Here is a 27,314-nt window from a genome sequence, read left to right on the forward strand (position 1 = left end):
AGGCCCCATCCGCGCGTCTGGGCCTGGGCCGGGGTCCGGTTGGCGCCTCTGCCGGCGGCACTGAGAGCCGCGTGACCCGGGCTTCCCCCGGGAGTCCCACAGGCCCGCCGCCGCCGCAGGGCGGGAGGGAGGGTGGCTGCCCCTCGGCGTCTTGTTCCGGTGCGGGAGTCACGGGCCTGGGCGGAAGGAGGAGGGGTGTGCGCCTCCCAGGCCAATCCGCACCCGAGCTTCCTGGACTCCACGCAGAGTCAGGTGGGGGCAGAATGGAGAAGCTGGACCGGCAGGTCATTGCTGGCTGAGCCTCCCTGCCCGCAGGGTCTAGGTAGAAAGTTGCTGTGTGAGAGGACTCCCAGAGAAGTTTGTTTGGGTGTCCTCCAGCCCTCCCGCCGTCCAGGCCCAGGATCTAGGCGTCCCCGTTGGAGTCGGCTGGAACTGCCCAGACCTGCCCTATGGCTTCACCCTGCCCAGAACATCTTTCCTGTGGCCTCAGGTCTCCCTGTGGGAGGACCTGACAGGGCTGGGCTCAGAGTGCCATGTTCATCCCAGTGGGGTCCCCCAGTCTGAGTGGAACAGATGCAGGGAGGCTCAGCCCCAGGTAGCAGGATCCTTCTGGTACAAAGCCCAAGGGCTCAGCTGCCTGTGCTCGCTGACTGGTGGGGCTGAAGCTATGCTGGTGGACCTGAGGCAGAGGACGAGGGCTCCTTGGGTGGATTCAAGGGGCCAGCACCAGCGCCAGCCTCCACCTGGGTGGAGGTGCCGGCTGGAAAGTGAGCAAGGGGCCTGCAGGGCCTTGGTCTGCCTTCCAGGAGGGATTGGGGGCCCTCGGTGCCCAGCTTGGCAGTCTTCCAACTGTGTCCTGGGCAGAAGGATCCGATCCAGGGTGCCCACCGGGTAGGTCGTACTGCCTGGGTCTGGATGGGAGGTTTCAGCCATGGGCTGAAAGGTGGTGCCCCAGGTGAGCCAGTAGCCCATCACTGGCATGTTCATTGATTCCCTGAAAGGTGTAGTTGGCCTCCTTGCTCCTGAGCGTAGGGTGCATGCTTCCCAGCACATGTGTGGGGACAGAGGGAGCCTGCAGCTGGCATGCGACGAAAGGGTGCCAGGCTTGGACCTTCAGGCTGATGGTTTCTCTTGGACTGCCCAGAGAATCAGTGGAGCAGCCCCTGCCAAGAACCAGACCCCCTGGCACCCTTCCTCCTCACCCTCCGAGAGGGCAGCCCTATGCAAGAACAGGGGCAGAGGCAGGACAGTACTGAATGGCCCACGAGAGGCGATAGGGTGCAATTGGTCTGGGGCCCCTGGGCCTCACAGGTCTGTCCCCTTGCTTGGCAGCCATGACTGACCCTTTCTGTGTGGGCGGAGGCCGCCGGCTCCCAGGGTCCAGCAAGAGTGGACCTGGGAAGGATGCAGGTCGGAACGAGGTCCAACTTCCAGTGTTGCATGACCCACCCAAGCTTGGTAAGAGGTGGCACAGGCTGGGTTGGGGGGTTTTTTTGGAGGGGATGTCTTGGAGCAGTAGGGGCCTGGGTGTGGATGGAGGTCTCCCCAGCACCTGAGCCTGGTGCACTGTGTACCACAGGGGTGCCGGTGGTCAGAGGTGGCCAGATGCCCAGCCAGGCCCTGCTCTGCTTCGACCCAGGAAGTCCAGCCAGCGACAGAATGGAAGGGAAGAAGAAGGGACGGCCGAAAGCTGAGAACCAGGCACTCCGAGACATTCCCGTGAGCTCCTGAGGGTCAGGGTGGGGCTCATGAAGTTCTGTTGCCCAGGACACTGCCTTCCCCTTGGCTGTGCCAGCAGGCAGCCCAGTGCTCTCAGGCTCAGGTATTGGCCAGATGGGACTCCACGTATGGCCTCGAGCCCCTGCCTTTGACACGAATGCCAGAGGGCCCAGTGGACTGGGTGTGGCCCCTTAGGTCAAGTCCTACACAGGGGTGCTGCTCGGGTGGGTGGCTAATTATCATTGTCTCAAGGTTTGGGGCTTGGGGAAGGCGTTGTAGTGTCTGGGGCTTGGGTTGGACAAAGCTTCACTGAGAGGGTCAGCAGCTTGGCCTTGCCCACCCCCAGCTCTCCCTGATGAACCAGTGGAAAGATGAATTCAAGGCCCACTCGAGGGTGAAGTGTCCAAACCCAGGGTGCTGGCTGGAGTTCCCCAGTATCTATGGCCTCAAGTACCACTATCAGCGGTGCCGAGGGGTAAGGGATGTCTGGTCGGGGACGAGGAGGCCCGGGCCCGCCTACCTGCACCGTCGGCGTTCTCTCCTGCACACTGGGGGGTGTCTGGGCAGCACCCCTGGGTGGGCCCCACCCACACCTGCCCTTCCCGCTCAGGGTGCCATCTCAGAAAGGCTGACTTTCCCCTGCCCCTTCTGCGAGGCTGCATTCACCTCCAAGACTCAGCTGGAGAAGCATCGGATTTGGAACCACATGGACCACCCCCTGCCTGCCCCCAAGCCCGGGCCTGTCAGTCGACCAGTCACCATCAGCCGGCCCGTCGGTGTCAGCAAACCCATAGGAGTGAGCAAGCCTGTCACCATCAGCCGGCCTGTGGGTGTCAGCAGGCCCATGCCGGTCACCAAGCCTGTCACAGTGAGCAGGCCTGTGCCAGTCACCAAGTCCATACCGGTCACCAAGTCCATACCGGTCACCAAGCCCACACCAGTCACCAAGCCTGTCACACTCAGCAGGCCTGTGCCAGCCACCAAGCCTGTCACACTCAGCAGGCCCATGCCAGTCAGCAGGCCCATGCCTGTCACCAAGCCCACACCAGTCACCAAGTCCATGCCGGTCAGCAAACCCATGCCGGTCAGCAAACCCATGCCAGTCAGCAAGCCAGTGACAATCAACAAGCCGGTGCCAGTGGCCAAACCAGTACCGATGACAAAGCTCGTGACAGTTACGAAGCCTGTGCCAGTCAGCAGGCCAGTTGCCATCGGCAGACCAACACCACCCTGCAAAATGGTGCCGTTGACCAAGTCTGAGAGCAAAACTCCTCGTGCTATGGGGAGGAACAGTGGTAAGAAAAGGTATGGGGCCCGTTTGGGGCTGGGGGGCTTCTGGGCTGCAGCCTAGTACCCCGAAGACGGCTGCCTGCCCCTCACCCACCCACTTCCTGCAGGGCTGCCGACAGCCTGGAAGCCTGTCCTGTGCCGCCCAAGCAGGTGAGGCCAGAGAATGGGGAGTGCGGACCGTCCACCACAGGCCAGAGTTTGGGGTTCCAGCTGAGTGCAGAGCCCCCTAGCAGCCCCCTCTCCCTGGGAAGCAGGGCCTCAGGAGGCAAGGAGACTCCTCGGGCCACAGGCCCCACATTCCTGCCAGAGGAGGATCCAGAGCGAATGAAACACAGTAAGATGAGAGCCGGGTGGACTGAGGCCGCTGGGTGGGCTGAGGCCGCCAGGTGGCCGTTTGACCAGGATCTCGCCCATTGTCTCTCCCCGAGTCAGGAAGGAAACAGAGAACCCCCAAGAAATTCACAGGAGAGCAGCCGTCCATCTCTGGGACTTTTGGACTCAAAGGTGAGGCCCTGGGTGGGCACTGCCGTGGCTGGGCACGTGCACGTGTGTGCTAGGGCTCTCTGCCCACACCTGCCCAGCCTGTGTGTGTTCATGGGTGCTGGGGCTCTCTGTCTGCATCTGTCCCACCTCTCCTGTGTGTGCCTATGTGCTGGGTCCCTCCACCCATCTACTCTGTGTGTGCATGCATGTGTCAGTGTCTTTTGCTCGCATCTAGCCTGCCCTGCCTGTGTGTACCAGGGTTCTGCCCCTACCTACCCCACCCTGCACACGTGTGCACGCAGGCCTGGCCAAGGCAGAGGACAAAGCCCGCATCCATCGTGCCAAGAAACAGGAGGTGACAGGCTCCGAGGGCATTCAGAAGAAAGTACTAGCCACTGCCAACAAGGAGGTGCCAGCCCCCATGGCCCACCCAGCCTCAGGTGGGGGCTGCTGAGTGGCAGAAGCATGTCTCTACTGTGAGGGTGGGGGGCTGAGGTGCAGTGTCAGGGCCGAGTGTGGACCCTGGGTTCTGCACTTGGCGTCCAGGGGATCCAGGAGCCCAGCAAGGCCCTGAGGCCCTGGCCTCACCCCACAGGTGGCCCCGAGGAGCAGTGGCAGCGGGCCATCCATGAGCGGGGTGAGGCCGTTTGTCCCACCTGCAGCGTGGTTACCCGCAAGACCCTGGTGGGGCTCAAGAAGCACATGGAGGTGTGCCAGAAGGTAAGTCGGGACCCCCAGGGTGCTGTGGGGGCGGCCAGGGCCTGGCTGGATCCCCCAGGGTGCTGGGGGGGCAGGGCCTGGCTGGATCCCCCAAGGTGCTGGGGGGGTCGGCCAGGGCCTGGCTGGATTCCCCAGGGTGCCGGGAGAGAGCCCAGGACCTGGCCGGATCCCCCAGGGTGCTGGGGGGGCCCAGGGCCTGGCTGGATCCCCCAAGGTGCTGGGGAGGGGGGCCCAGGGCCTGGCTGGATCCCCCAGGGTGCCAGGAGGGGGCCAGGGCCCAGCCATGACGCACAGCTCTGTTTATAGTTGCAGGATGCGCTCAAGTGCCAGCACTGCCGGAAGCAATTCAAGTCCAAGGCGGGCCTCAACTACCACACCATGGCCGAGCACAGCGCCAAGGTGTGCCCTTCTGTCTCCAGAGCCAGCCTGCTCCAGTACCAGCCCAGTTCCCACTCCGTCAACTCAGCACTCCCCCCACTGTAGCCCTCCACCAGCTCAGCTCCATCTCCCCCCAATCAGAGCCCCCTCCCCCTGCTCAGCTTCTGCTCCAACCCAACCCCCCTTCTGTAACTGAACCTTCTCTTGCTGTGCACTTGGTGGGGTGCCGTGCAATGCCCCCATGCCTGACCTTGGACGTCTAGGGTCCCCAGGCCCTGTGGATGGGGCCGGGGTTGCTGATGCTGTCCTGTCCCCTCAGCCCTCTGACGGCGAGGCCTCGGAGGGGAGTGAGCAGGAGGAGCGGGAGCGGCTGCGCAAGGTGCTCAAGCAGATGGGGAAACTGCGCTGCCCTCAGGAGGTCAGTGGGGGCGGAGCCGCGGGGCAGGGGCGGAGCCGCGGGCAGGGGCTGCGCTGTCCCCAGGAGGTGGGTGGGCCTGGGGACACGGGGTAGGGGGTTGGGCACAGGCTTGCTGGCCACCAGCCGTGCCCCTGACACCTGGATTGTGACTCCTAGGGCTGCGGGGCTGCCTTCTCCAGCCTCATGGGCTACCAGTACCACCAGCGGCGCTGTGGGAAGCCGCCCTGCGAGCTGGACAGCCCCTCCTTTCCCTGTGCTCACTGTGGCAAGACGTACCGCTCCAAGGCTGGTCACGACTACCACATGCGCTCAGAGCACGCAGTCCCGGTGAGCGCCCTGCCCTGTGTGCCCATCTCTTCATGTCCTTCTTTCATGGGCGTACCACATCTCTGGTCGCTCCAGCTCTCATCCTCACACGTCCTGTCCCCCAGCCCCCCAAGGAGCCTGCAGACAAGCCTTCTGAGGCCGAGGACTTACTGGGCGTGGAGCGAACACCGAGTGGTCGTATCCGGCGGACGTCGGCCCAGGTCGCTGTATTCCACCTGCAGGAGATCGCAGAGGACGAACTGGCCCGAGATTGGACCAAACGGCGCATGAAGGATGATCTCGTGCCTGAGACCGCACGGGTGACCACTCACTTGAGCCCCTCTGGTCCCTTTCCTGAGCTCCCAGCCTCCTGCTCTCTGGGTGGGATGTGTCCCAGCCAAGGGCCCCCTGGTGCCCTACCATCAAGCCACCTGGTGGCCATGGGACCAAAGTTCCTTCGCTTACTCGGAGTCTGTCCTCACAGCTCAACTACACACGGCCAGGCCTTCCCACACTTGACCCCCAGCTGCTGGAAGCGTGGAAGAACCAGGTCAAAGAGAAAGGCCATGTCAATTGCCCCAACGAGGTGAGCCGGGCAGGTTGGCTGCAGGGAGCCGGCCTCAGGGACAGCACGCAGGAGTGGTCCTCTGAGAAGAGCGGGTGAAGCAGAGCCTGTGGCAACAGAGCCTCTGTCAGGAGAGGGCCACCCTCAGTGTGACCAACCCACCTGTGACCCCTGGGCCCCCCAGCACTCTCAGGCAGAGATCTCTGTCACAGGGGACTTGCCCAAGCCCCTCTATTTAAACTGCAGAGGCCCCATGCCCCCAGGTGGGCAGGCCCATTGGGGGACTTCCGCCCACTATGCTTCTTGTTCCCTAGTGCTGTGAGGCCATCTACTCCAGCGTGTCCGGCCTCAAGGCCCACCTCGCCAGCTGCAGCAAGGTGGGTCCTGCCCCATCACTGGGTATGTGCGTAGCCTCAAGCATCTGGGAGGCTGAGCATGGAGCCCCCTACCTGCTACTTCAGGGGTCACCCCTCCGTGAGCCCAGGGTTCCACTTACTCGGTTCTGTAGCCCTTAGTTCCTGCCAAGCTGTGTCTGGAGTCACCCTGGCCTGGCCTGCTTGCACTCAGAGCTGCTGTCTCAGGGGCTCAGGTGGCTGTGCCAACACAGGCAGCAGGAATGGGGATGGCCCAGCAGGCAGAGGGGCCTACCTAGGCACCTGCTTCTACCTACTCTCATCTCCGCTCACCCCCTACAGCAGGGGCCACTGAGTGGTCCTGGCACGGGGTGACTCGGGTCCCTGCTGCCCACCTGCTGGCCCTGTCCTGCTCTTCCAGCCCTGCCCCGGTTAGCCACAGGATGAGGGCTTGGGTCTCAGCATCCAGTTTGACTGGGGGCTGGGCTGCCCATGCATTGCAGGGGGATCACCTGGTGGGGAAGTACTGCTGCCTGCTATGTCCAAAGGAGTTCAGCTCCGAGAGCGGTGTCAAGTACCACATCCTGAAAACCCATGCGGAGGTGAGAAGCAGCCTTGGAGGCCAAGGGTGGGCCGGGGCCGGGGCTGGGGCTGGGAGCAGTGGCCTATGAGGTAGTGCGCAGCAGTCTTGGGACAAGGCTGACATTTGTGCATCGAGAGGAAATCTGGAGTCTTTACCCCACAGTGACTATCTGACACCCCTTGAGCTGAGAGGCACAGGTGCTCCCAGCCCCCTCAATGGAAGCTACCTAAGGGTATACCTGGTCCCTGTAGCTGCCTACAGTGTGTGGGCTGGGGTCAGGTCTCAGGCCATGCCTGGCCCAGGGGCTCAACACCTCCATCCTAAGGCCTCCACTGGCTGCTTTTTCCTCCTAGAACTGGTTCCGGACCTCGGCAGACCCCCAGCCCAAACACAGGAGCCAGGACTCTCTGGCACCTCCGAAGGAGAAGAAGAGAAGTGGGGGGGGTGGGAAGAAGCGAGGTCGCAAGCCCAGGGAGCGGCCCCCCGAGGAGCCTGCGGCCAAGCTTCCTCGACGTGAAGACTGGCCCTCAGGAGGCAGAGACAAAGGGGGCCGGGGCCCCACGGGCCGGAAAGTGGGGGCTGGCAAGGCGCCTGAGAAATGAGCTCCGTTGTGGCAGGTGGGTGGGGTGTGGACTTGTTGCCAGCCACCAGGTCTCCCGCTCCAGGGAGGGGGTAGCAAGCTCCAACCTCTCCCTGTCCTGGGCTGTCCCCTCCATCTGTCCAGTGGGTGGGGGTGGCCAGCCTCATTTCCCTCCCGACATGGCCCTTCCACCACTGGGCTGAGCCTGGGGGTGCTGCAGCAGTGCAATAGTCTGGAGGCACAGCCCTACCTCCAAGAACACCTCTTGCCTAGCAGGGTCCAGGGCCCTGGAGGTGGGCAGGAGGAGGGGCTGTGCCCTGTGCCTCAGCACCACGAATGAGACTTGGAGCAGGTGGGGGACAGCAGCCTTGGTGCCCCCGCCCCCCAAGCTTCACACCTGATTTTGTGGTCCCTGCTGCACCCCCCCCCCAGCTCCCTCTGTGATGCAAGGGCTCCCACCTAAGGCTTGGGGTCCCTGATGGCCCCCAGGTCTGGGCTGGTGAGAGACCACTTGTGCAGCCCCAGCCTCACCTCCACCTGCCACTGGAATGCCAGCACCCCAGCTACCTCCCAGGACAGGCCCGGGTCACCCACCCACCCCTCAGGCTGCCCCTGCTCTGCACCTCTGGCCTCTCCTCTGCTCTCTCTACCTCTCCGGCCTGTCTCTGCCCTCCCTATCCTATACCCTAAGCTCTGCTTCACTCCATTGGCCCGGCCTGGTTCCCTCATGGTGAAGGATGGCCACTCGAGTGAGGGCTCTCCCAGCCATCTCAAAGGTGCTCTCTGCTTAGGGTAAGGAGAAGCTCTGCTCTCCCACCCGCCAGGCAGTAGGAGCAGTGGTTCCTGGCCTAGGGCCCCATTGTGGTGGGGGTGAGCCTCCCTGCAGAACGTGTTCTGCTCTGACCTTCGGCCTTGCTGGCACCGCTGGCTGGAACAGGAGAGGCCTAATGGGGCAGCGCCAGCCTGGTCGGGTCTACCTGGGTCTGGGAAGAGGTGGGGCCCATAGACAAGTGGAACTGGGAGGTGGGCAGAGTCAGCCCAGCCCCTGAGGAGCCCCCCCACCCCCGTGGGGAGGAGGCCCCCCTGTAGGAAGGTGGCCACATCCCTGGGGGAGCCCTCACACACAAACACACGCACACACCACACCCTGTTTTATGCCTGTCTCTCTGCTTCTGGTTGTGTGGCCACCTGATACAAGACTGAAGGCCAGCAAGGGCAGGGGGCTTGGCCGAGGTCACAGCAAGTTGGTAGCTGAGCCAGGCCTCCATCTTCGCTCCCTTTTGGGGCTCTGATGAGGAGCTGGTCTGAAGGCTGATCAGGTCTGGTAGGGAGGCCAGACCACCCGGAGGACGTGGCCATGCACCCTCTGCCCTTCCTCCCTGGTCCCCTCCCCACAGGGCTGTCGCAGGGAGAAGGAGGTCCTGCAGAGTGGGTTTGAATGGAGACCCTTCTCCACCAGGGTGGACCCTGGATGATGTGAATTTTGATAGGTGCCCGTTTGTGTTTCCTGAGTGTAGTGAATGCCAGTCTTGTTGCTGTGACAAGTAACAACCTTTTTTTATTCTGTTTTTTATATGAAAACAATCTGACATTTTGGTGCTAAGGGTTTCCTGGTGCCAATGGCGAGTCTAGGGACCGCGCTGGCCAGGGCGTGGCCCTGTGGGGCTGGGTCCCTCTGTTCCGTGGACCTCTGCTCGGGGTGGCGATGCCAACTCAGCTCCTGTACTCATCGGACCTCCTGCCCCCCCGGGGCAAATGGGCCGGAAGCTGGGCAGAGGGGGACAGGTTCCAGGGCAGCTCTTGGGGCTGGGGTCTTTCTCTGGTTCTTTGTTTAACGTAAAGGTGTTCTCAGCTCTAGCTGAAATATTTGGTGGGGGCAAGGAGACTCAGTCCTCCTCCCCACGCACTTTGATCTGATGGATGTGAGCCTGTACAGAGGGCACCCAGGTGGGGCACGCACTGTGAACAGGGGCCCTGGGAGCTGCAGGACTTTCTTTCCTGTGTTCTCGGTGTCAGTTCCAGCATGCAGTGGGGTGAAGGTCTGGCAGGCACCATGAGGGAGGGAGCCCAGGTCGGACTGGTGCAAACAGGCTCTGGGCAGGAGCCTCCGGGTGCATTATGTTCTGCCCTGTTACCTATGGCACGAGGAGGGTCCAACCTCAACACCTCTGCTGAGGGTGGGCAGACCGCCCCGGCCTCTCAGGTACTTGGCCCTTGGGGAGGAGAGAGAGGGCCCTGGTTTTGGCTGGGGTTGAGTTTCTAGGACACTTCCCAAGGTAGTCCCTGGTGTAGGGACCCCTTCTGGACATGCTGGGAAGAGGGGGGTCCTGGGTAACTTGATGTTTAGCACTTTAACCCCCGTCTTTGTCTTTAAAGTGGGTGTAGGGGCTGCTGCTGAATGTGGCTGTTGGGTCGGATCCCCCTCCTTCTCTCTTCCCTCTCCTGGCCTAGCCTGGAGCTCAGGCTGGTGAGGGGCCATGGTGAGCTGGTCTGCAAACTCCTCTTCGGGGAGACAGCTCTGGGCAGCATTCAGTGGCATTGCCCACCTCCTACCCTGGCAGCATCAAGTGCTGGTGGCTGCAGCCAGGTGCCTGACACCCCCGGTGGAAGGGACTTGTGTGGCTGGATTCCCCCCTACCCTCACCCCAGGGTGTGGTGGGTGTGCACCTCACCCAAGGCTCAAGCCCTGGGCATGATACTATAAGGGTCCCCTTCTGCACATCTACCTCTGGCCTGGCCCACCTCCCTTGCCCTGAGAATAGGAAGGGCGGCTTGAGGGGCCTGACACTTCACACACAAATAAGGATGCACTTTATTTGCTTGTGCAGAGGCAGATGAGGGTGCTTCCTGGTGTGACCTTTGGCCCTTCTTGGCATAGTCCTCCCTGTCCTGCACCTGGACAGTTCTGGTGGGAAGAGCAGGTGTCAGCTCCTCTGTGGAGCCAGACGCGGAGGACGTGTGACCCACCTGGTGGGCACCGGAGGCCTGGGGTTCAGAGGGCCACCAGTCATGCCTCCAGTGTGGAGGCCACATGTTCTATGCTTTGGGTTCTTGGTTTGGGTTTTTTTAGCGCCAGTTCTCAGTACATTAAGTGCATTTCAAAGGAGAGGTCCCACTATCACTTGTAACCATATATATGCATATATATTCTATCTACAAAGTGTTTATTTGCAAGATGTTTTGACAGTGAGCTTGGGCGCTGCCCGCCTTGTGACCATCTGTCCTTGGTCCGTGTCCCCCGCCCTGCGCCCTGACTCCTCAGTGGAGTGGGAGTGGGCCATCAACTGTATTAAAAATGACTGTATCAAATAAATGTTTATTGATTTTTTTGCAGGGATTTTGTGCGCCTGAATTTGTGGTAAATGCAGGGAGTGGGGGAGCGAGGTCCTTCCGCAGTGCTGAGGCCGTCCAGCCGCAGGGCGCCCACCCCAGGTCCTGCACGTGGCGGGGCGCCCACTACGAGACCCCGCAAGCCGTGCCGCGCAGCCTTGAGGGACTTGTAGTCCGTGCGGCGCGCGGCCTCGAACTACAGCTCCCAGAGGCCTGTGCGCGCGGCCCCCCGAGCGCGGTCGGGCCTGCGGCTGCTGCGAGACCCCAGCTTCATGGCTGCGCCCCCGGCCTCCGCGCCCTCGCACCTCCCGCCCACTGCGGCCCGAGACCCACCCGACCCGCCGGGGGAGAAGAGCGAGGACCGGTAGGCGGGGCGCACCCGAGGGAGGCCGGGGGCCGCGCACGCCCCTCCGGTCCTTTGCACAGCGGGAACGGGAAGAAGGGGCGGGGGAGACCCACGTGAGCTGGAGCGCCCGCCTCGCGTGACGTGGCCCCAGGCTCCCTCCCGTTCCGAGGGGCTCTGGCGCCGGTGGCGAGGTGAGGAGGGCTTCTTTCGTGTGCAGTGCGGTCGCGCACACGCACACGCACGCGGCAGGCAGTGCAAAGACTGGGATCGAGGCCGTGCTGGACCTGGTTCTAAGTGCAAGTGGGCCTCCGCAGGCTCTGGGGGCCCACCCGAGGGAAAGGCTGAGTGCGTGGCCAAGGCCAGCATCCTGCTCCCAGATGAGGAGCAGAGAGGCGGCTGCAGGCTGTGACCTGTGCAGGCCCGGGCCCTCAGGTGTCTGCAGAGGCTCAGCGCCCCAACACCCACCCCACCCTGACCTTGGGTTCTGTCCTGAATGTATGGGGTACCTGGCGGATTGCTTAGGTCAGGACTGGCCCTGTGTTTCTGGGGACAGTGTTGTGCCCAATACTTTGTAACCGCCCCACCTGGTGTGGGGCTTCCTCCAGGCTCTGTGGGTCCTGGCGAGACTGTGAAGAAAGGGGAGTTGTGGGGTGCGGGAGTCGAGCGGGGGAAGGGGGGCGTCTGACCCGGTAGTCACCAGTGCCTCACCGACAAGGAAATGTATGAGAAACGGCCTGAGCAAGGGCCTGGGCTGGGGCCTACGGACCTTGGCCACCAGGGGGCGGAGGCTGACCGTGTGGGGGTCAGCACAGATACCCGGGCCTGTCTCCTTGCTTCCCGGTCTGCAAACCGTCCCCTGGGGGGTGCAGGAAAAGAAACCCACCCTGTTCCATTACCTCTGCCCCAGGCCACAGTGCTGATTGCCTGGCCTGCAGGGTCCTGGGGGTGCTGTGAGGAGTGGCCACATTGACTGGGAGACTTGGCCAGGCACCTGCTGGCCACGCTGCTTGAAGGGAGCCTTTCCCCCGGCCCAAGAGAGCATACCCCCAGGTCAGGGCCCTGCTCCTGGTAGGCGGCGGAGGATGGCTTAGATCCGACAGGAAGTGAGCCTGTGGCCTGGCTGGTTCCAAAGGTCTTTATTTCGTCTGAGATTGAGCCGTGAGGGCTGGACAGGCGCTGTAACCTAGGTCTCTGCAGCCCCTGGGGCTTGCCCTGAGCACACCCGGCCTTCCCCCTCCCTGGGAAGGACCTGGAGGCAGCCGGTTTTCAGCAGAGACCTAGACCACAGCACTCTTCCTGCAAAGGCGCCTCCTGGCTTGGATTTCTTGCACTTTTTCCTGTGTTCCACTGGCCAGTCCCTGCACTGCTGGCCCTCTGCCAGAGCTCCTCCTGCATCACTGAGTGGCCTTGCTGGCCACCACACACCGCATCCGCTCCAGTCTTCCTGGCTGCCAGCTGCGGTGTGACCTGTCCCTCTTACCCGTTACTTACTGGGGGCCTGCCCCTCAGCTTGTCAGCATGAGAATGTGTCCTGGCCAGCCCTGCCCACGCTCCTGCCGGGGCCTCCATGTCCCTGGGTTTGCTGACGAGCTTCCTGGGTGGGTGCAGTGGACAGCAGACGTGACCCCCCGCCAGGGCATGGTGGAAGAGGCCTGCTAGGGTGATGTGGGTCTTAGGGACCCACGCATCCCTGCACTGTTTTAGCATCTCTGTGACCCCCTTTTGTGGGGGCAGCTGCCCCTAAGCCAGTGCCAGACCCCATGGGGGCAGCTCCCCACTCCTCCCTGTTCTTGTTCTTAACTCAGTAAGTGGTAAGGTGCTGTCCCAAGTGGAGGTCTGGGTACAGCATGGGGAGCAAGCCACCAGACAGACGTGACTTGAACCTTCCCTGAGTGTCATGAACTTATCTTAGGTAATTAGGCATACGTGCAGCCTTGGTTTTTGTGGGTTCTTTTCACTTCCGCCCTGCGTCCCGCTGTCCTGCGCATTCCTGCCTGACGTTGGTTTTGGATGCACACACAACACTGAGCATCCCTTGCCTCTACCGTCAGCCACTCTGCTGAGTTCAGAGCCTGCATATCTGTGTACAACCCCGCCACTTCCTTAAGACCCTTGCTCACGGAGCCCTTTTTGCATGCAAAGCTCGTTAGTACAACGTGCGTTTGCACCTGCCAACCCAGCATGCTGGTGGGGAGACTGAGGCAGGCGTGCGGTGGTTCGGCGCTGGCAGCAGAGGGGAGTTGAGTCAGACAGGCACATGGCAAGGCGTGAGGCTGAAGTGCTTGTGCTGCCCCAGCATCGACGGTTCTACACCTGAGATGGGAGACCTTCCCATGACAGGGCAGGCGGGTGACCCTGGGGTTCTCCAAACACCTGCCTGTCCCAGCCCTAGTGGTCAGAGCGGGTGCTCTCAGCATTTCCTGGCACATCTTGGGTTGAGAAGTGCTGGTTTGTGGGGCCAGCTCCCTGAAGCCTGGAGGCAAGCATCAGGGGGCCCTGCAGGGATATCTGGCACCTGCCTCTCTCCCAGCCTCAGTCTGGTCACCTGAGCCCCTGGTGCCTGCTGGCCTTACCTGTCTGCTCTCTGCTGCCCACGCAGCCCCAGCTGGCACACCAGTCACTGGGAGCCCTGCTCCACACCCCTGTGCCCAGGACAGGGGCAGATGACCCAACCACCCCAGATCAGCACCCACAAGGAGATGCTGTGGGTGCTACTGGGGGGCTGGATTAGTGCCAGGTGCCCCCAGAGGGCAAGCAGACTTACCAACAGTTACCTAGATGAGTGTGAACCCCTCAGGTGTGTAAACCCTCCCCCCCAGATGTGTGAATTCACATGTGTGAGCCCCTTTCAGGTGAATTAATCCACTTCAAGTGTGTTAACCATTCCCTCCCCCCCAACTGAGTGAACCCCTATCAGATGTGAGAACCCCCTGTGGATGTGTGAACCCACTCAGGTGTCTGAATCCACCTCAGGTGTGTGACCCTCCCCATGGGTGTGTGAACCCAGTGCAAATGTATGAACTCCCTTTAAGTGTGTGAACCCTTTAGGTATGTGGGTCCCCCATGGTGTGTAAACCCCTGTCAAGTGTGTGAACTCCTCCTCAGGTATGTTAGCCCCTCTTAGGTGTGTGTGAAGCTGCCTCAAGTGTGTGAACCCCACTCAGGTGTATGACTTCACTTCAGATATGCGAACCCTCTGTCCCCACTGCAGAAGTGTGAACCCTCGTGTGTAAACCCTGCTCAGATGTGTGAACCCTCTTTAGGTGTGTGAACCCCATTTAGGTGTATGACCCTTCTGTCGGTATGTGGACCCCCCTCAGGTGTGTGGATCCCCCTCAGGCGTGTGGCCCCCACGCAGTCTTCTCTCCTTGAACCCTGTCACCGCTCACAGGGATGCCCCGCAAGGAGGCTGAGAAGGGATGGCAGGCAGCTGGTGCAGATGGGGGGCCTGGCCGAGGGGATGGGCCTATTGGCTTATCGTGCAAATCCCTTTAAAGCCTCAGCTGGCCTGCCTTTGCCAAGAGGCCCAGCCATCCCACGGGGCTGAGCTGGGAGGCGGCAGAGGGCGGTGCTGGGGCCCTCCGGGAGCAGGGCAGGGCAGTTATTCTTAGATGCTGCCTTGGGTCTGGTTTCAGGTTTGTTTGTGCTGGAGGAGGCACCTTGGAGGGCCGGGCCGGGCCGGCGGCTCTGCCACTGGCCCAGGTGGCCACTCAGGTTCTGTAGCTTCAGGCAGGTGAGGCTCTAGCAGGCGGTTGCTGTGCAGGGGAGCACTGTTAATACCTGTGCTCCTGGTGGTCCTCTTAGGCTACGCCCTTGGGCCCCTAAGCAGGGTCCCCCATGCAAGATAGAGCAGGTGGCCAGAGCTTGGAAGTGCTCTGGGGATCCCTGGCAGACGCTCCGTGGTGCCCAGGACACACTTGCCGGCACCCGTGCCATGAGCACAGCCCTTCCGGAGCCCTCATACCTGACGCCCCTGCCTGCTTGGCGCCGACCCATCTCCTTGGCCATGAGCAGCCCCCCAGCTTACCCCGGCATCAGGATCTCGGGGTGCTGGGCCCTTGGAGCGGAGGGCAGGTGAGTCTCGCCCTGCAGCTGTGCCAGCAGCTGTCCTGGCATGGCCTTGTTGCATGTTCGTGGATGTCAGGAACCAGACAGGCCTGGCCTCGGGAGCTTGGTTTGTTCAGCTTCTTGCCCACGGTCCTTTGGGTTGACATTAGTGATTCTGTGGCCGGAAGCATGCTTCTGTTGGAGGGCAGCCCTCCCATCTTGAGAGGATGCCCTGGGAGGTGTGGCTCTGCAGAGAACGGGCCCCAAGCAGGCGGGAGCGAAGGCTTGGCTGCAGGCGTCACTGACGCTGTCCGGCTCCAGTGCAGGTGGGCCTGCTTCCCACACTGCTTTCTTGAGGGGAGCCTTGTGCAGCATAGACCTGGGGGGACCTCAGCCTGGGACCTGCGCAGTGGTCCTGATCATCTCAGCAGGACAGAGCCACAGCCAGGAGGGTGGACATACCTCCTGGGACATCCAAGCGTCAGCAGGTCCAGGGCTCTGAAGACACAGCTCAGTGCTGGGCTCACCTGGCTCCAGGCCGCAAGCACCACTGGAGCACGTGATCACTTGGCCCGCAGGGCATTGGGAGCTGTGGCCCTGGAGCGGCTCTGCCCCTCCGCCCATCAGTTTTTGTGTCTTGGCGTTTCCTCCCTGAGGTGAAGGGTACGGGTTGAGGGGAACAGCCAGTTCCCTGTGGACAGTGAAGTTGGGCACAGACTTGGAGGGAGGCTGCTTAGGCTTGTCTCCATGCTGTACAGGGTAATTCCCACATCTGACCTGAGGGGTCTCTCCACTCCTAGCAGCTGTGAGTCAGCTGGTCATCTCCCAGAATGGTGGCACAGCCGTGCCAGCTGTCAGCTCTGGGCAGAACACACTGGCTAATTGGTGTCCCAGGGCCTCTGCAGTGACACTGAGCACAGTTAACTGGCTCCTGCCTCATGCTCTCGTCTGAGGACAGGCGGGTGCTTCCTCACCAGCAGAGGTGGAAGGCTGCACTCTTTCCTCTGTCTTCTCCCTAACACACGGGCACAGAGACACTGTGACCCTGTAGATACAGCTCATGGTACACACAGCAGAAAGGAACACTCCTGAGGCTGCGGTGGGGTCGTCTTTGATGCCAGAAACCCAGGCAGGGAAGCGTCCCCATTCCCGGTGCTGTGGTGCCAGGGTGGGCCTGGTAGTCATCAGGCGTGTCTGCCTCACGGCTTTTCTGTGCACATGTGTACACACACATCCTCACGTTTTCACAGACATGCATGGAAACATGTCATACACATGCCCACACGTTCTCACAAATACAGGAATACATGTGCACATACGTTCTCCCATCTCACGTCCTCATAGTCTCTGAACACGTTCTCACATGCTCACGTGCAAACCCAACCAAACCAAACTCACTGCCATCGAGTCGGTTCCAATCATAGCAGCCCCCACGGGCTTTCTGAGTCTGTCCTCTTCACAAAAGTACATCATCCTGTCTTCCTTTTGTGGAGCAGCTGGTGGGTTCGAACCACTGCACCTTCTGGTTAGCAGCCAGATGCTTTATCCACTGCGCCACCAGAGCTCCCCTGTTCTCAGTGCACACGTGCAGCCATGCCACACGTGTTCTCTCATGCATGTTTTCTCACAAACATGCATGCACATATTCTCACATGCATGCCCTCATGTCTTGTGCAAACACATGTACACACATTCTCTCATTCTCACACATGCATGCGCACATTTTCATGCATACGTGTGCACGTTCTCACATACACAGTGTAGTTTTGCACAAGCACTGAAAGTCTCACACATGTTCTCTCAGGCATGCATATTACGAGATGCACACACTTCCTCTCATGCACACATGTTCCGTGTTCTCTCACCTGTGCACACTTTCCTGCATACATACATGCACAGACATGTTCTCTATGCACATTCTCATGCATTCTTACACAGCCCACGTTCTCACACATGTATACATTCCTCACATATGTTCTCTTACATGAACGCACATGTGTGTCCTCTCCAGCACACACACTCGTGCATACACGTTGCACACAGATAGATGCATGTGGCCAGCTGCCTGCTGGTTTTTACAGGAACCAGACACATCTTCACAGTTAGCTCTTCTCACTTGTCTTCACTTCTGAGGGCTACTGTAGCAAACTATTTCCAAGTAGTGGCCTTTGAAGAACACAGAGATGTCCCCTCACGGTTCTGGAGGCCAGGAATGGGAAGTCGGCACTGTCTGGGTGGGTCCCTTACGTCTTCTGCCAGCTTCTGGTGGCTGTTGGTCCTTGGGGCCCTTTGCTGCTGTAGCTGCACCTTCACGCGACATCCTCCCCATGTCTCTGCGTCTGCACGTGATGTCCTCCCCGTGTATTTCTGTGTGCACATGGCATCTTCTCCATGTGTCTTTCTGTGATATCCTCCCTGTGTGCATGCGTGGTACCCTCCCCACACGTGGCACCCTCCCCACATGTGTCCCTGCATCCATGTGTGGCATTCTCCATGCGTCTGTGTCCATATGTGACACCCCCTCCACGTCTCTGTGTCTGTTCATGGTGTGTTTCTGTGACACCCTCCCCACGTGTCTCCCTGCATCTGTGCGGAGTCCTCCCTGCATGTCTCCCCATGTGTCTCTGACATCCCGTGTGTCTCCCCACCCGTCTCAGTGATATCCCCCCTGCGTGTCTCTGTGACATCCCCCATGTGTCTCCCCACGTGTCTGTGACATCCCTCGTGTGTCTCTCCGTGCATCTGTGACACTCCCCATGTCTCCCCGTGCATCTCTGTGACACCCTCCCGTGTGTCTTCTTGCATCGTGTCCTCCCCGCATGTCTCTACATGACATTCTCCCCGCGTCTCCCTGCATGTCTCTGTGACACCCTCCTTAGGTGTCTCCCTGCACCCATGTGTGGAGTTCTCCCCACGTCTCTCTGACATCCTCCCCATGGCTCTCTGATGTCCTCCGTGTGTGTCTGTGACATCCTCCCCGCGTCTCCCTGCATCCACGGGTAGAGTCCTCCCTGTGTGTCTCTCTGTGTCTGTTCTCTGCTTGTATAACACAGCACTTGGAAGGTATCAGGGCCCACCCTACTCCACTGTGATCTTGCCGACTTAACTGGTGACAAAAAAAAAAGCCCTATTTCCAAGTAAGGTTGCGTTCACCGGAGCAAGAGTTAGGACTTGAACATCTTGTGGGAACACAACTCAACCCATGATGTCATCCGTGTCTCGAGGACACCTTTCCGTGTGGGTCCTACGGTCCCCCTGTCCACCCTCGGCAGCGTATCCTCCACCTGGTCCCAGCCATAGCCCTCTGGGCAGGGAGGACACATCACGCTGTAGACACGTCCTCACAACCTCACGAGGTGCTTCCACAGCACGACCTCACCTGTATGTGGGCCTCGGAACCTCTCCTGTAACATGTGGGATGTGCTTGGCAGTCCTGGTGTGTGGGCGGCTCCCATGTGTCACAGCTCCTGGGCCACTGCCCACAGCCTCATCTCACTTACCTAGCAGCATCTCCACGTGGCAGCTCAGGTGCCCCATGTCCCTTATGGCACCTCACCCTGTGTCCCCTAGGCATTGGCCCTGCAGCATGGGAAGGGGTTGACAAAAGTGTCATGGGAGGTACTGCTCTTTGGTGCCTCGGTGGTTCCTCAGGCGTCTACTTCCCACCTCCCACAGCCCCAGTCGTGGGATGCCCCCTATGCTTGCCTGTGGATGGAGTGGGGGCCCTGGGTGGCTGGGAGCCTGCCTCTGAGCCCCGTGCTCCCCCAACAGCAGTGGTGCTGAGTCCCTGGACAGGCTCCTCCCACCCGTGGGCACCGGGCGCTCACCCCGGAAGCGCACGACAAGCCACTGCAAGTCAGAGCCGCCCCTACTGCGGACCAGCAAGCGGACCATCTACACAGCAGGGCGGCCCCCCTGGTACAATGAACATGGCACACAGTCCAAGGAGGCCTTTGTCATCGGTGAGGCACACCCCTGCTACGGGCACCCCTCAGACACTGGCAGGAGCCATTCCACACAGCCCATGTGGACTCTGCCTCTTTGTCTCCTGCAGGTCTGGGTGGCGGCAGTGCCTCTGGGAAGACCACGGTGGCCAGAATGATCATCGAGGCCTTGGATGTCCCTTGGGTGGTCCTGCTGTCCATGGACTCCTTCTATAAGGTGAGCCCCTTGGCCCTGCCCCCAGCGTCCCTGCAGAGTGCATGCTGCCAGCTCTGCACAGTCACCCCTGGAGGCCAGGGCCACCTGCCCACAGGGCCAGTGAACCAGCATCCGCCCTTCACAGGTGCTGACCAGGCAGCAGCAGGAGCAGGCCGCCCGCAACAACTTCAACTTCGACCACCCCGATGCCTTCGACTTTGACCTCATCATCTCCACCCTGAAGAAGCTGAAACAGGGCAAGAGCGTCAAAGTGCCCATCTACGACTTCACCACCCACAGCCGCAAGAAGGACTGGGTGGGTCAGCGGCTCATGAGCCGGGTGGGCATGGGCACCTCAGACCCGCAAAGCCGTGGCATGGCCGGGCAGAGGACAACCACATGGCTCCTTTCCAGAAGATGCTGTATGGCGCCAATGTCATCATCTTCGAGGGCATCATGGCCTTTGCAGACAAGACACTGTTGGAGGTGAGGCACAGGGCATGGGGTGAGCCTGAGCTCACCACCTGGGTTTTCTGCTTCCTGGCACCCCCTTCTCTGGCCTGCCTGTCCCTGTGTGGGTACTCAGTGGACCCTGCTTCACCCCCACTGTGAGCTCCGGGAGGCCAGGCATGCCTTGTGGATAGGGTGGGATGCAAGGGGGAGTGGGGTGGGGGCTGGTGTGCTCTGTGGGTGGGGTGAGCTGTGAGGGGCAGGGCTGCTGGGGGGGGTGGGCATGCTCTGCAGGCAGCTCCCTCAGAGAAACGGACAGCCTCAGGAGGGAGGCTGGGACCTGTGCCGCTGGTCCCCTCCAGCTCTTCTTAGGGACGCCTGCTGCGTGCTGGGCGCAGGCGGTGGGGGCTCAGTGTGCTCAGTGTGGGGACAGGTCAGGCTCTGAGCAGGAGGAGGGTGCTGGGGCCCTGGGGTGCTGCTCAGCCCCCAAGTCTCCTCACAGCACTCCCCGTCCCCTTCCTGTGGGGCACTGCCGGGTCCTGGTGCTCTCCGCAGCTCTCACGCAGCGCCTCCTCGATGTTTCCCCAGCTCCTGGACATGAAGATCTTCGTGGACACAGACTCTGACATCCGCCTGGTGCGGCGTCTGCGGCGTGACATCAGTGAGCGGGGCCGGGACATCGAGGGCGTCATCAAACAGTACAACAAGTTTGTGAAGCCCGCCTTCGACCAGTACATCCAACCCACCATGCGTTTAGCTGACATCGTGGTACCCAGAGGTGAGCTGGCTGTGGCCACAGGGGATGGGGACAGCAGGCCTGCATTGCTCTACCACCAGGCCACCCTGCCCTATACCTCACTGCTCCCCACACAGCAGGCCCACACCGAGGCCCCTCACCCTGGGTCCCCCCCACCTCAGCCCCCCACCCTGGCCCAGCCAGGCTGCATCGCTGCCCTGCCCCCACCTCGTACCCCAGGCCCCCCTGCACAGCAGGCCAGCATGGCTGCTCTGCCCCCGCCCTGTACCCCAGCCCCCCGACAGCTGCCCCCCTGCCCCCCAGGAAGTGGGAACACGGTGGCCATTGACCTGATCGTGCAGCATGTGCACAGCCAGCTAGAGGAGGTGAGTGGGTGCCTGACCAACCCCCAACCCTCTGCTTGGCCCTGCTCTGCCTGGCCCTCAGTCCCAGCCCATGTGGCCTTGGGCATCCGAGGGGCCTGTCACCCTCTGTGCTGGGCCAAGGGGGGCTGGCTTCTTGAGAACGTGGAGGCCCAGCCAGTGCTGGGTGTGGATGGCTGGTTTCTACCACTCTCAGCTCAGCCATGGACAGGGGCATACTCGATCCCCCCCTAATCCTTTGGGGCAACAGGGTTGTCCACCATCCTGGGCTATTCTGTGGTGGCGCCTCAGAACCAGGCCCCAGCCCAGGTCATTGCCCTGCCCCTGGCTCTGGGTGCAGGCTGCCGGGGGCCCTGGCTCTGAGCACTCTCCAGCAGTCCCCCAGCCCTTCTGCCCAGCCCAGAGTCCCAGGTTTGGACCATCCCCTGGGCTGTGGGTGTCCATTCCCGGGGCAGGGGTAGCGGTGAGTGGGGGGCTGTGCTCCGCTGATGTGAGCTAAGCTAGCTCGGCCCTCGCTGACACGCCACCCCGTTCCCTTGTGTCTCTCGTGCTGCCGCCACAGCGTGAACTCAGTGTCAGGTAAGCCTCTCTCCCACACGGATCTCAGCAGGCAGTGCTTCCCACAGCCGGTGGAGCTGGGGCAGGGCTGTCCCCCCAGGAAGGGGTGCCTCTGCCCGCCCTCACGGCCCCCAAGAAACTGGCCCAGAGGCGAGCACCAAGCCTAATCCTGGGCTGAGCTGGACCCTACTGCAGGATAGGCGTGCAGCTGGGGGACGGCCCAGAGCAGAGGTGGCTGTGGGCAGGAAGGGAGGCCATGTCCTGGGCCTGCCACCCACACACTCACACGCAGACTGCGGTCGGCACTCGCTACACACGGGATACTTCGCTGCCCCCACCTGCTTCCTGTTGCCAAATGCACCTCTGTGTGGCGTCCACCTTGACCAGGTCGCCACAGACCTTGTCACCTCGGCTCCATTGAAGCCTTTGTTCTGAGAAAAAGTTTCCAGTGTTTACACTTGAGACAACGTCTGAGGGCAGCCACCTACGTTTTCCATCCTCTGGTCAGACCCAGGGAGTGGGCTGGGGCCACATCACCGCTGCTCACAGAAAGCCAGGGCTCTGAGCGTCCCCACTGCGCCGCCCACAGGCCCTCACTGAGAGGCCGTCTCTGTTCTCTTCCTTGGTCTGTGCCCCGTGCCTCCTGCCCGCTCCCTCCCTGACTGTCACCTTACGGCTGAGCAGAGGAAGCTGCGCTGGGATATGTGAGGACAGTGTGCTCTGGCCTTGGGTGCCGCCTGCCTGCCGCGTGTGTGGCAGCCCTGCACCCGCATGCCCCCCTGCCCTGTGCCTGCCCCCCTCCTTCTGCACTGGCCAGTAGCCACCCACCTGGCCTTATGGTTCCTGGAGGTAGCCCTGGACTTGAGGGAAGGCCAGCCATGCTGGTCAGCAGACAACCTCCTCCAGGCCCCAGGCTGGGCCCCAGGATGCCCTGGGAGGTGGCCTGCCCATTCTCAGGACAGAGGCCCGTGGCCCGTGGGTCTTCTCTCTGTACCTGTGGGCCCTGCTCTCTGGCCTCACCCTGCTGCTTCCTCTGAGGTCAGGGGTCCTGGGCTGGCCCCTCTGCTTCCTGCCTGGTGGTCAGCCACTCTGCTCTGGGCCCCAGTGCTTTTATTTGTGCCCGTGGGGTGTGGTCCAGGGGGCCCCACCTTGCACACCACCTCCGACCGGGCCTACTGCCCACAAGCCCCAGTTAGACACGCATACACGCTGTGGGGGAGGGAGGGGCTCTGGGAGGACGCACCTGAGTGTCCTCGATGGGTCATTTGTGTCCCCAGGGCCGCACTGGCCTCTGCACACCAGTGCCACCCCCTGCCACAGACACTGAGCGTTCTTAAGAACACGCCGCAGGTACGGGGCATGCACACCATCATCAGGTGAGGGCCTACCTGCAGGCAGGCGGGCAGGCGGGCAGGCGGGCACACCGGCAGCAGCCCTGCTGAGGCGCCTGCCCCTGCAGGGACAAGGAGACCAGTCGTGATGAGTTCATCTTCTATTCCAAGCGCTTGATGCGGCTGCTCATAGAACATGCCCTGTCCTTCCTGCCCTTCCAGGTGCGTGCAGGGGAGGGGGCTGCACCCTGTCCTTCCTGCCCTTCCAGGTGCGTGCAGGGGAGGGGGCTCTCTTGCTGACGTGTGCCCTGGCCCTCCACTGTGCATGTAGGACTGTGTGGTGCAGACCCCACAGGGCCAGGACTACTCGGGCAAGTGCTACGCTGGGAAGCAGGTATGAGCTTTGGTGGTGGGGGTGGCAGCAGGCCAGCCCAGCCCCCATGCCCCCCATCACCAGTTCGTCCCCACCCCGGCCCCCCTCCCCCCAGATCACCGGTGTATCCATTCTGCGAGCGGGTGAGACCATGGAGCCAGCACTCCGGGCCGTGTGCAAAGACGTGCGCATTGGCACGATCCTCATCCAGACCAACCAACTCACCGGGGAGCCTGAGGTGGGAGGCCAAGGGGGACAGGGCAGCCCAAGCGGGGGTGGGAGCTGGAGTGGGGGATGGGGTGGGGAGGCCAGGGTGCCGACCCTGCCCACCCGACACTCCAGCTGCACTACCTGCGGCTGCCGAAGGACATCAGCGATGACCATGTGATCCTCATGGACTGCACCGTGTCCACGGGCGCCGCTGCCATGATGGCGGTGCGCGTGCTGCTGGTGAGTGAGTGGGTGGGGGTGGGCCAGCGGCCCGGGGTGGGGCTCACCGGCCCTGTCCCCAGGACCACGATGTGCCAGAGGACAAGATCTTCCTGCTGTCGCTGCTCATGGCCGAGATGGGTGTGCACTCTGTGGCCTACGCGTTCCCACGCGTTAAAATCATCACCACAGCAGTGGACAAGCGTGTCAATGACCTTTTCCGCATCATCCCCGGCATCGGTGAGGCCACAGATAGCCTTACGCAGTCCTAGGGTGGGGAGTGCCTATGGATGGTCCACCCACAGCCTGCTGCTTCCTCCAGGGAACTTTGGCGACCGATACTTTGGGACAGACGCAGTCCCCGAAGGCAGTGATGAGGAGGAAGTGGCCTCCACGAGTTAGGGGCCTGGGCTGCACCCTCCTCCAGGACCTATTTCCACCCTGTCCCCATCCTGCTTCCTGGTCCAAGCAAGACCCTCAGATGTTAACTTACTTTAATAATAAAGACTCATCTGTGATGGAACTTAGCCTCCAGCTGTGTAAGATGAACAGTTTTAGGAGCTCAGTGGCCTGGGGCAGGAGTGGTGTTCAGGCTAGATAGAGTCTCCATGGGAGGGAGGCCTGGGCACGCCTGGTCTTGACTGGGCTTCCCTGTGGTCCAGGGCTTGACACCTTACAACCTGACCTGTCTGATGGATGCCAGACCTGGATGTGGGGAGGGGGTGGGCCATCAAGACACGGGGCCAGAACCCGTCACCAGGGGCCACGTGGGCAGCTGCTGGTGGCAGTGACTTGCCACCTGGGCTGTAGTGGCAGAAACCCGAGCCAGGGCAGATGGCCAGGGCCTCAGCCATCTTGGACTCCAGGGTGAGGGCACCATGACAGTCTCCCTGGACCAGCCTACACACATGCAGACCTGCACAGTGTGCCTGTGGACTCATTTCCCTGTGCCCCCGTGCAGTGGGAACATCTGTGGGCTGTGACCTCTGCACAGCTGTGTGTGGACTGGGACACTCGAGACAGTCCCCCCTCCTCCATTTCTCTAGGCCTGGCCCTAGCCCCTTCCTGCCTGTCCTGGCCTTCCTGGGTGCTTCCCCACCCCACAAAGGCCATGTCATGGAAATGCCTGTGTGTCGTGGGGCGGAGACAGGAAGTCGCTGGGTGGAGGCCGGGTCAAATGGGGCAGATAAAGGCGGGAGGCCTGTCCAAGGGGAGGACAAGCACCCAAGACAGAGATGGCCACCATGGGGGCACGTAGGTGAGCAGGAGGAACATCTCCTCCCGTGCCGGTGAGTGGACCCTCTCCTGTGTCCCAGGCCCCTTCCTTTCCCCTTTCCTTCCCTGAAACCTTCCCTCTTAGGGTGCCACGTGCTGAAGCAGGCAAGGCCTCTGCCCCGTGGACTCCTGGGCTGGTTTGAGGAGGCTAGGAGGGTGGGGGTATGAGGGGTGTACAAGGCCTGCAACAAGCCCTTGTTATCTTGGGGTCACAGGTTCTGGGGCCCTGGGGGAGCCTGACTTTCCCAGATGAGAAATAAGGGTCCAATACTGCTGGTTCCTGAGAACAGATCAGACCCATGCGCATGTGCACACATACATACACACATACACCCAACACCTCCACCTGTAACATGTCTGGACATGGGCACATCCCCATGGCAACATGAACCTAAGGAGAGGGTCCATTGCCCCACTCTACTTAGTCAGCAGCACCTGCAGGGGTTCCCTGGTCAGAGGGAGACCTGGGGCCTGGTAATGCTTGGTGCACTGGGGGTTCACAGGCCCGCTTCCTGCCAGGGCCTTGCGGCCTGTTGGAAGTGGGCCACCTCCCAAATAGCTCCAGGGGAGGGCTTCAGCCCTTCAGGAAAGCCTGCTGGGGAATGGATGAGCACCACCTCCCATCCCAGGAAGAAACCAGGATCCAAGGTCTAAGACTTACCTGGGACCAAGCCCTCCACACAGCTGCCAGATACCCTGGGAAGAGAAGAGGCACCCTTTATAGGGTGTGGGTGCAGAAGGGACCCCAGGAAGGGCAGACTGGGGGCTGGAACACCTGTTCCTTGGGACTCCATGGGGCTGGGGGTGTTTCTGTTGGTGCATGGTCTAGGGAAGGAGAGGGGCTGGGACGCAGTCCTGACCCATCCACACATGTCCAGAATGCTGTTGACACTCACCCTCGGGGAAGAGTCTTCAGGAGAGGCTGCCAGCTGTGGGCTCTGGGCAGCGCCTCCAGGACTGTCCCACCTGAGAATGTGAGACTCCAGGGTCACTCTCAGGTTTGTCAGCCCGAGAGGTGCCGCCTTCCTCGACAATGGCCATGCTGTGATGGGGCCACGCAGGTCCCCCATGAGGTCGTCACACTGACGTGTGTGGGATAACAAGTGCCCACGACACCTGCTCCAGGCAGTAGGGACAGGGAGGGCCGAGGAGGAGGGAAGGGACCTGGTCCAGGAAGGACTTTTCACCTGGTCTACTGACCTCAGTCAGCACCTCAGGTCTTCCAGAACAAGTCCTGGAGAAAGAACCTTCTAGAAAAGGACCTATAGGAACAAACTCGCAGAGAAGGCACCCAGAAGACCCTGGGGCTTTGGGGGTGGTGGTGATTTGCAGGGTCTCGAAGGTAAACCTGAAGAGCCATGGAAGGTTCGAGGGTCGTGGGTGGAGGTGGGGAGAGCAACGGTGGCACCAGGGTCGAGGTGGGAAGGCACCACCAGATGGCAGGGACTGCGTGGTTTTGGTATGTGCTTGGATTGACCCGGGATGGGACCAGGGAGGGCACAGGCCTGGGAGCAACAGGGACTTCAGCAGTGACGTTGTGAGGGATGGTTCATCCAGGTCAGGACCCCTCACCACAGCTAGTCCCCACCAGCTCCCAGTTGAGGGACAAGGTATGATGTGACTCTTCTCTGTCCCACAGAGCAATGCTCCCCAGTCTGGGTGCCACATGGCCAACGTGGCAGCCTGGGATCTCCAGCCCCAGACCCTCAGTCATGGCTGTCTGGAGGGTTCGCTGAGATCGAAATCCTAGGGACCTTGGGAAGAGAGGGTGTCGACCAAGGATCCCTCTAGCAACCGGGAGGAGGCAGGTGCTGGGGCTCTAGAGCGGGCAGAGAGGTCCCGATGCGTCACAGACCAGACGCTGCTCCCCGCCTGGCAGGTGACAGCAGCCAGGGTGCTCATCCCTCCAGGCCTCCTGGCCACACGGCCACCCAGTCCTGAGTCCTGCCCAGACTCTTCCCAGAGCCCGGCTTCCTCAAGGCCTTCCAGGTGCATGACGAACCCCCGCCCTGGTTTTACTGAGCAATGGGCAGCCCCCTCACGGACCTGGTGCCAGGTCCCCGGCGGAACGCCCAGCGGCCACTGGCCCTGGCCTCCGCCGTGGAGACCCACATCGGTGACGGCGTCGTCCTCCCCTCCAGCTTCAGGAACACAACGCTTCAAACGGGGACGCTGGAGGCACAGTCCGCGAGGTGCGCGGGCTGGGGCACCTGCCGCGCGGGACCCTGGACAGGGAAGGTTCCCGGCAGCTCTTCCCAGTCCCAGCCTACGGCGCCGAGAGCCCCGCGACAGCCCGGACCCAGCTCCGGGCAGCCTTGTCCTCCTGCGCTGCGAGGACGTGTCAGGGCTCCGGCTGCCGCGGATCCGGACTCCCTCGCACGAAGCCCAGCGCGGAGCGCGCTCCACCGCGAGGTCCGTGACGCCGCGCTCCACGTGCGGGGGCCACCGGAGGAAGGGGGACCTGCCCGCAGCCCGCGCAGAGGGGCCTCTGGGTGCGCCCAGCCACCGCCTGGTGCGCACT

General features: G+C 61.8%; 2 protein-coding genes across 2 annotated transcripts; both read left to right on the forward strand.

Moving 5' to 3' along the window:
* The first annotated feature begins 1,334 nt into the window (after window positions 1-1,334).
* On the forward strand, window positions 1,335-7,417 carry ZNF512B (zinc finger protein 512B). The gene is made up of 17 exons (XM_007954646.1): window positions 1,335-1,458; window positions 1,580-1,719; window positions 2,066-2,194; window positions 2,330-2,631; window positions 2,686-3,024; window positions 3,117-3,343; window positions 3,442-3,513; window positions 3,795-3,932; window positions 4,088-4,212; window positions 4,519-4,611; window positions 4,910-5,008; window positions 5,165-5,335; window positions 5,440-5,634; window positions 5,799-5,900; window positions 6,194-6,256; window positions 6,736-6,834; window positions 7,169-7,417. The coding sequence occupies exons 1-17, from the start codon at window positions 1,335-1,337 to the stop codon at window positions 7,415-7,417; spliced, it is 2,667 nt and encodes an 888-aa protein (XP_007952837.1).
* Window positions 7,418-10,997: 3,580 nt separating this feature from the next.
* On the forward strand, window positions 10,998-23,920 carry UCKL1 (uridine-cytidine kinase 1 like 1). The gene is made up of 15 exons (XM_042782785.1): window positions 10,998-11,089; window positions 18,890-19,080; window positions 19,173-19,279; window positions 19,404-19,574; window positions 19,673-19,744; window positions 20,297-20,486; window positions 20,769-20,830; window positions 21,390-21,406; window positions 22,663-22,761; window positions 22,845-22,938; window positions 23,048-23,110; window positions 23,205-23,327; window positions 23,432-23,539; window positions 23,602-23,758; window positions 23,841-23,920. The coding sequence occupies exons 1-15, from the start codon at window positions 10,998-11,000 to the stop codon at window positions 23,918-23,920; spliced, it is 1,626 nt and encodes a 541-aa protein (XP_042638719.1).
* The last annotated feature ends 3,394 nt before the right edge of the window (window positions 23,921-27,314 follow it).

The sequence above is a fragment of the Orycteropus afer genome, unplaced genomic scaffold (assembly GCF_000298275.1).
Source record: "Orycteropus afer afer isolate SDZICR_OR568_19922 unplaced genomic scaffold, OryAfe1.0 scaffold00469, whole genome shotgun sequence".
In the NCBI taxonomy this organism is placed as follows: Eukaryota; Metazoa; Chordata; class Mammalia; order Tubulidentata; family Orycteropodidae; genus Orycteropus; species Orycteropus afer.

Excerpts from the sequence above, each read along its gene's own strand:
- ZNF512B (XM_007954646.1), top strand. The coding sequence starts at position 1,335 with ATGACTGACCCTTTCTGTGTGGGCGGAGGCCGCCGGCTCCCAGGGTCC. Across the intron at positions 3,933-4,087 it reads CATGGCCCACCCAGCCTCAG|GTGGCCCCGAGGAGCAGTGG; the intron begins GTGGGGGCTGCT and ends CTCACCCCACAG. Across the intron at positions 6,257-6,735 it reads ACCTCGCCAGCTGCAGCAAG|GGGGATCACCTGGTGGGGAA; the intron begins GTGGGTCCTGCC and ends CATGCATTGCAG.
- UCKL1 (XM_042782785.1), top strand. The coding sequence starts at position 10,998 with ATGGCTGCGCCCCCGGCCTCCGCGCCCTCGCACCTCCCGCCCACTGCG. Across the intron at positions 23,328-23,431 it reads AACTCACCGGGGAGCCTGAG|CTGCACTACCTGCGGCTGCC; the intron begins GTGGGAGGCCAA and ends CCGACACTCCAG. Across the intron at positions 23,540-23,601 it reads TGGCGGTGCGCGTGCTGCTG|GACCACGATGTGCCAGAGGA; the intron begins GTGAGTGAGTGG and ends CCCTGTCCCCAG.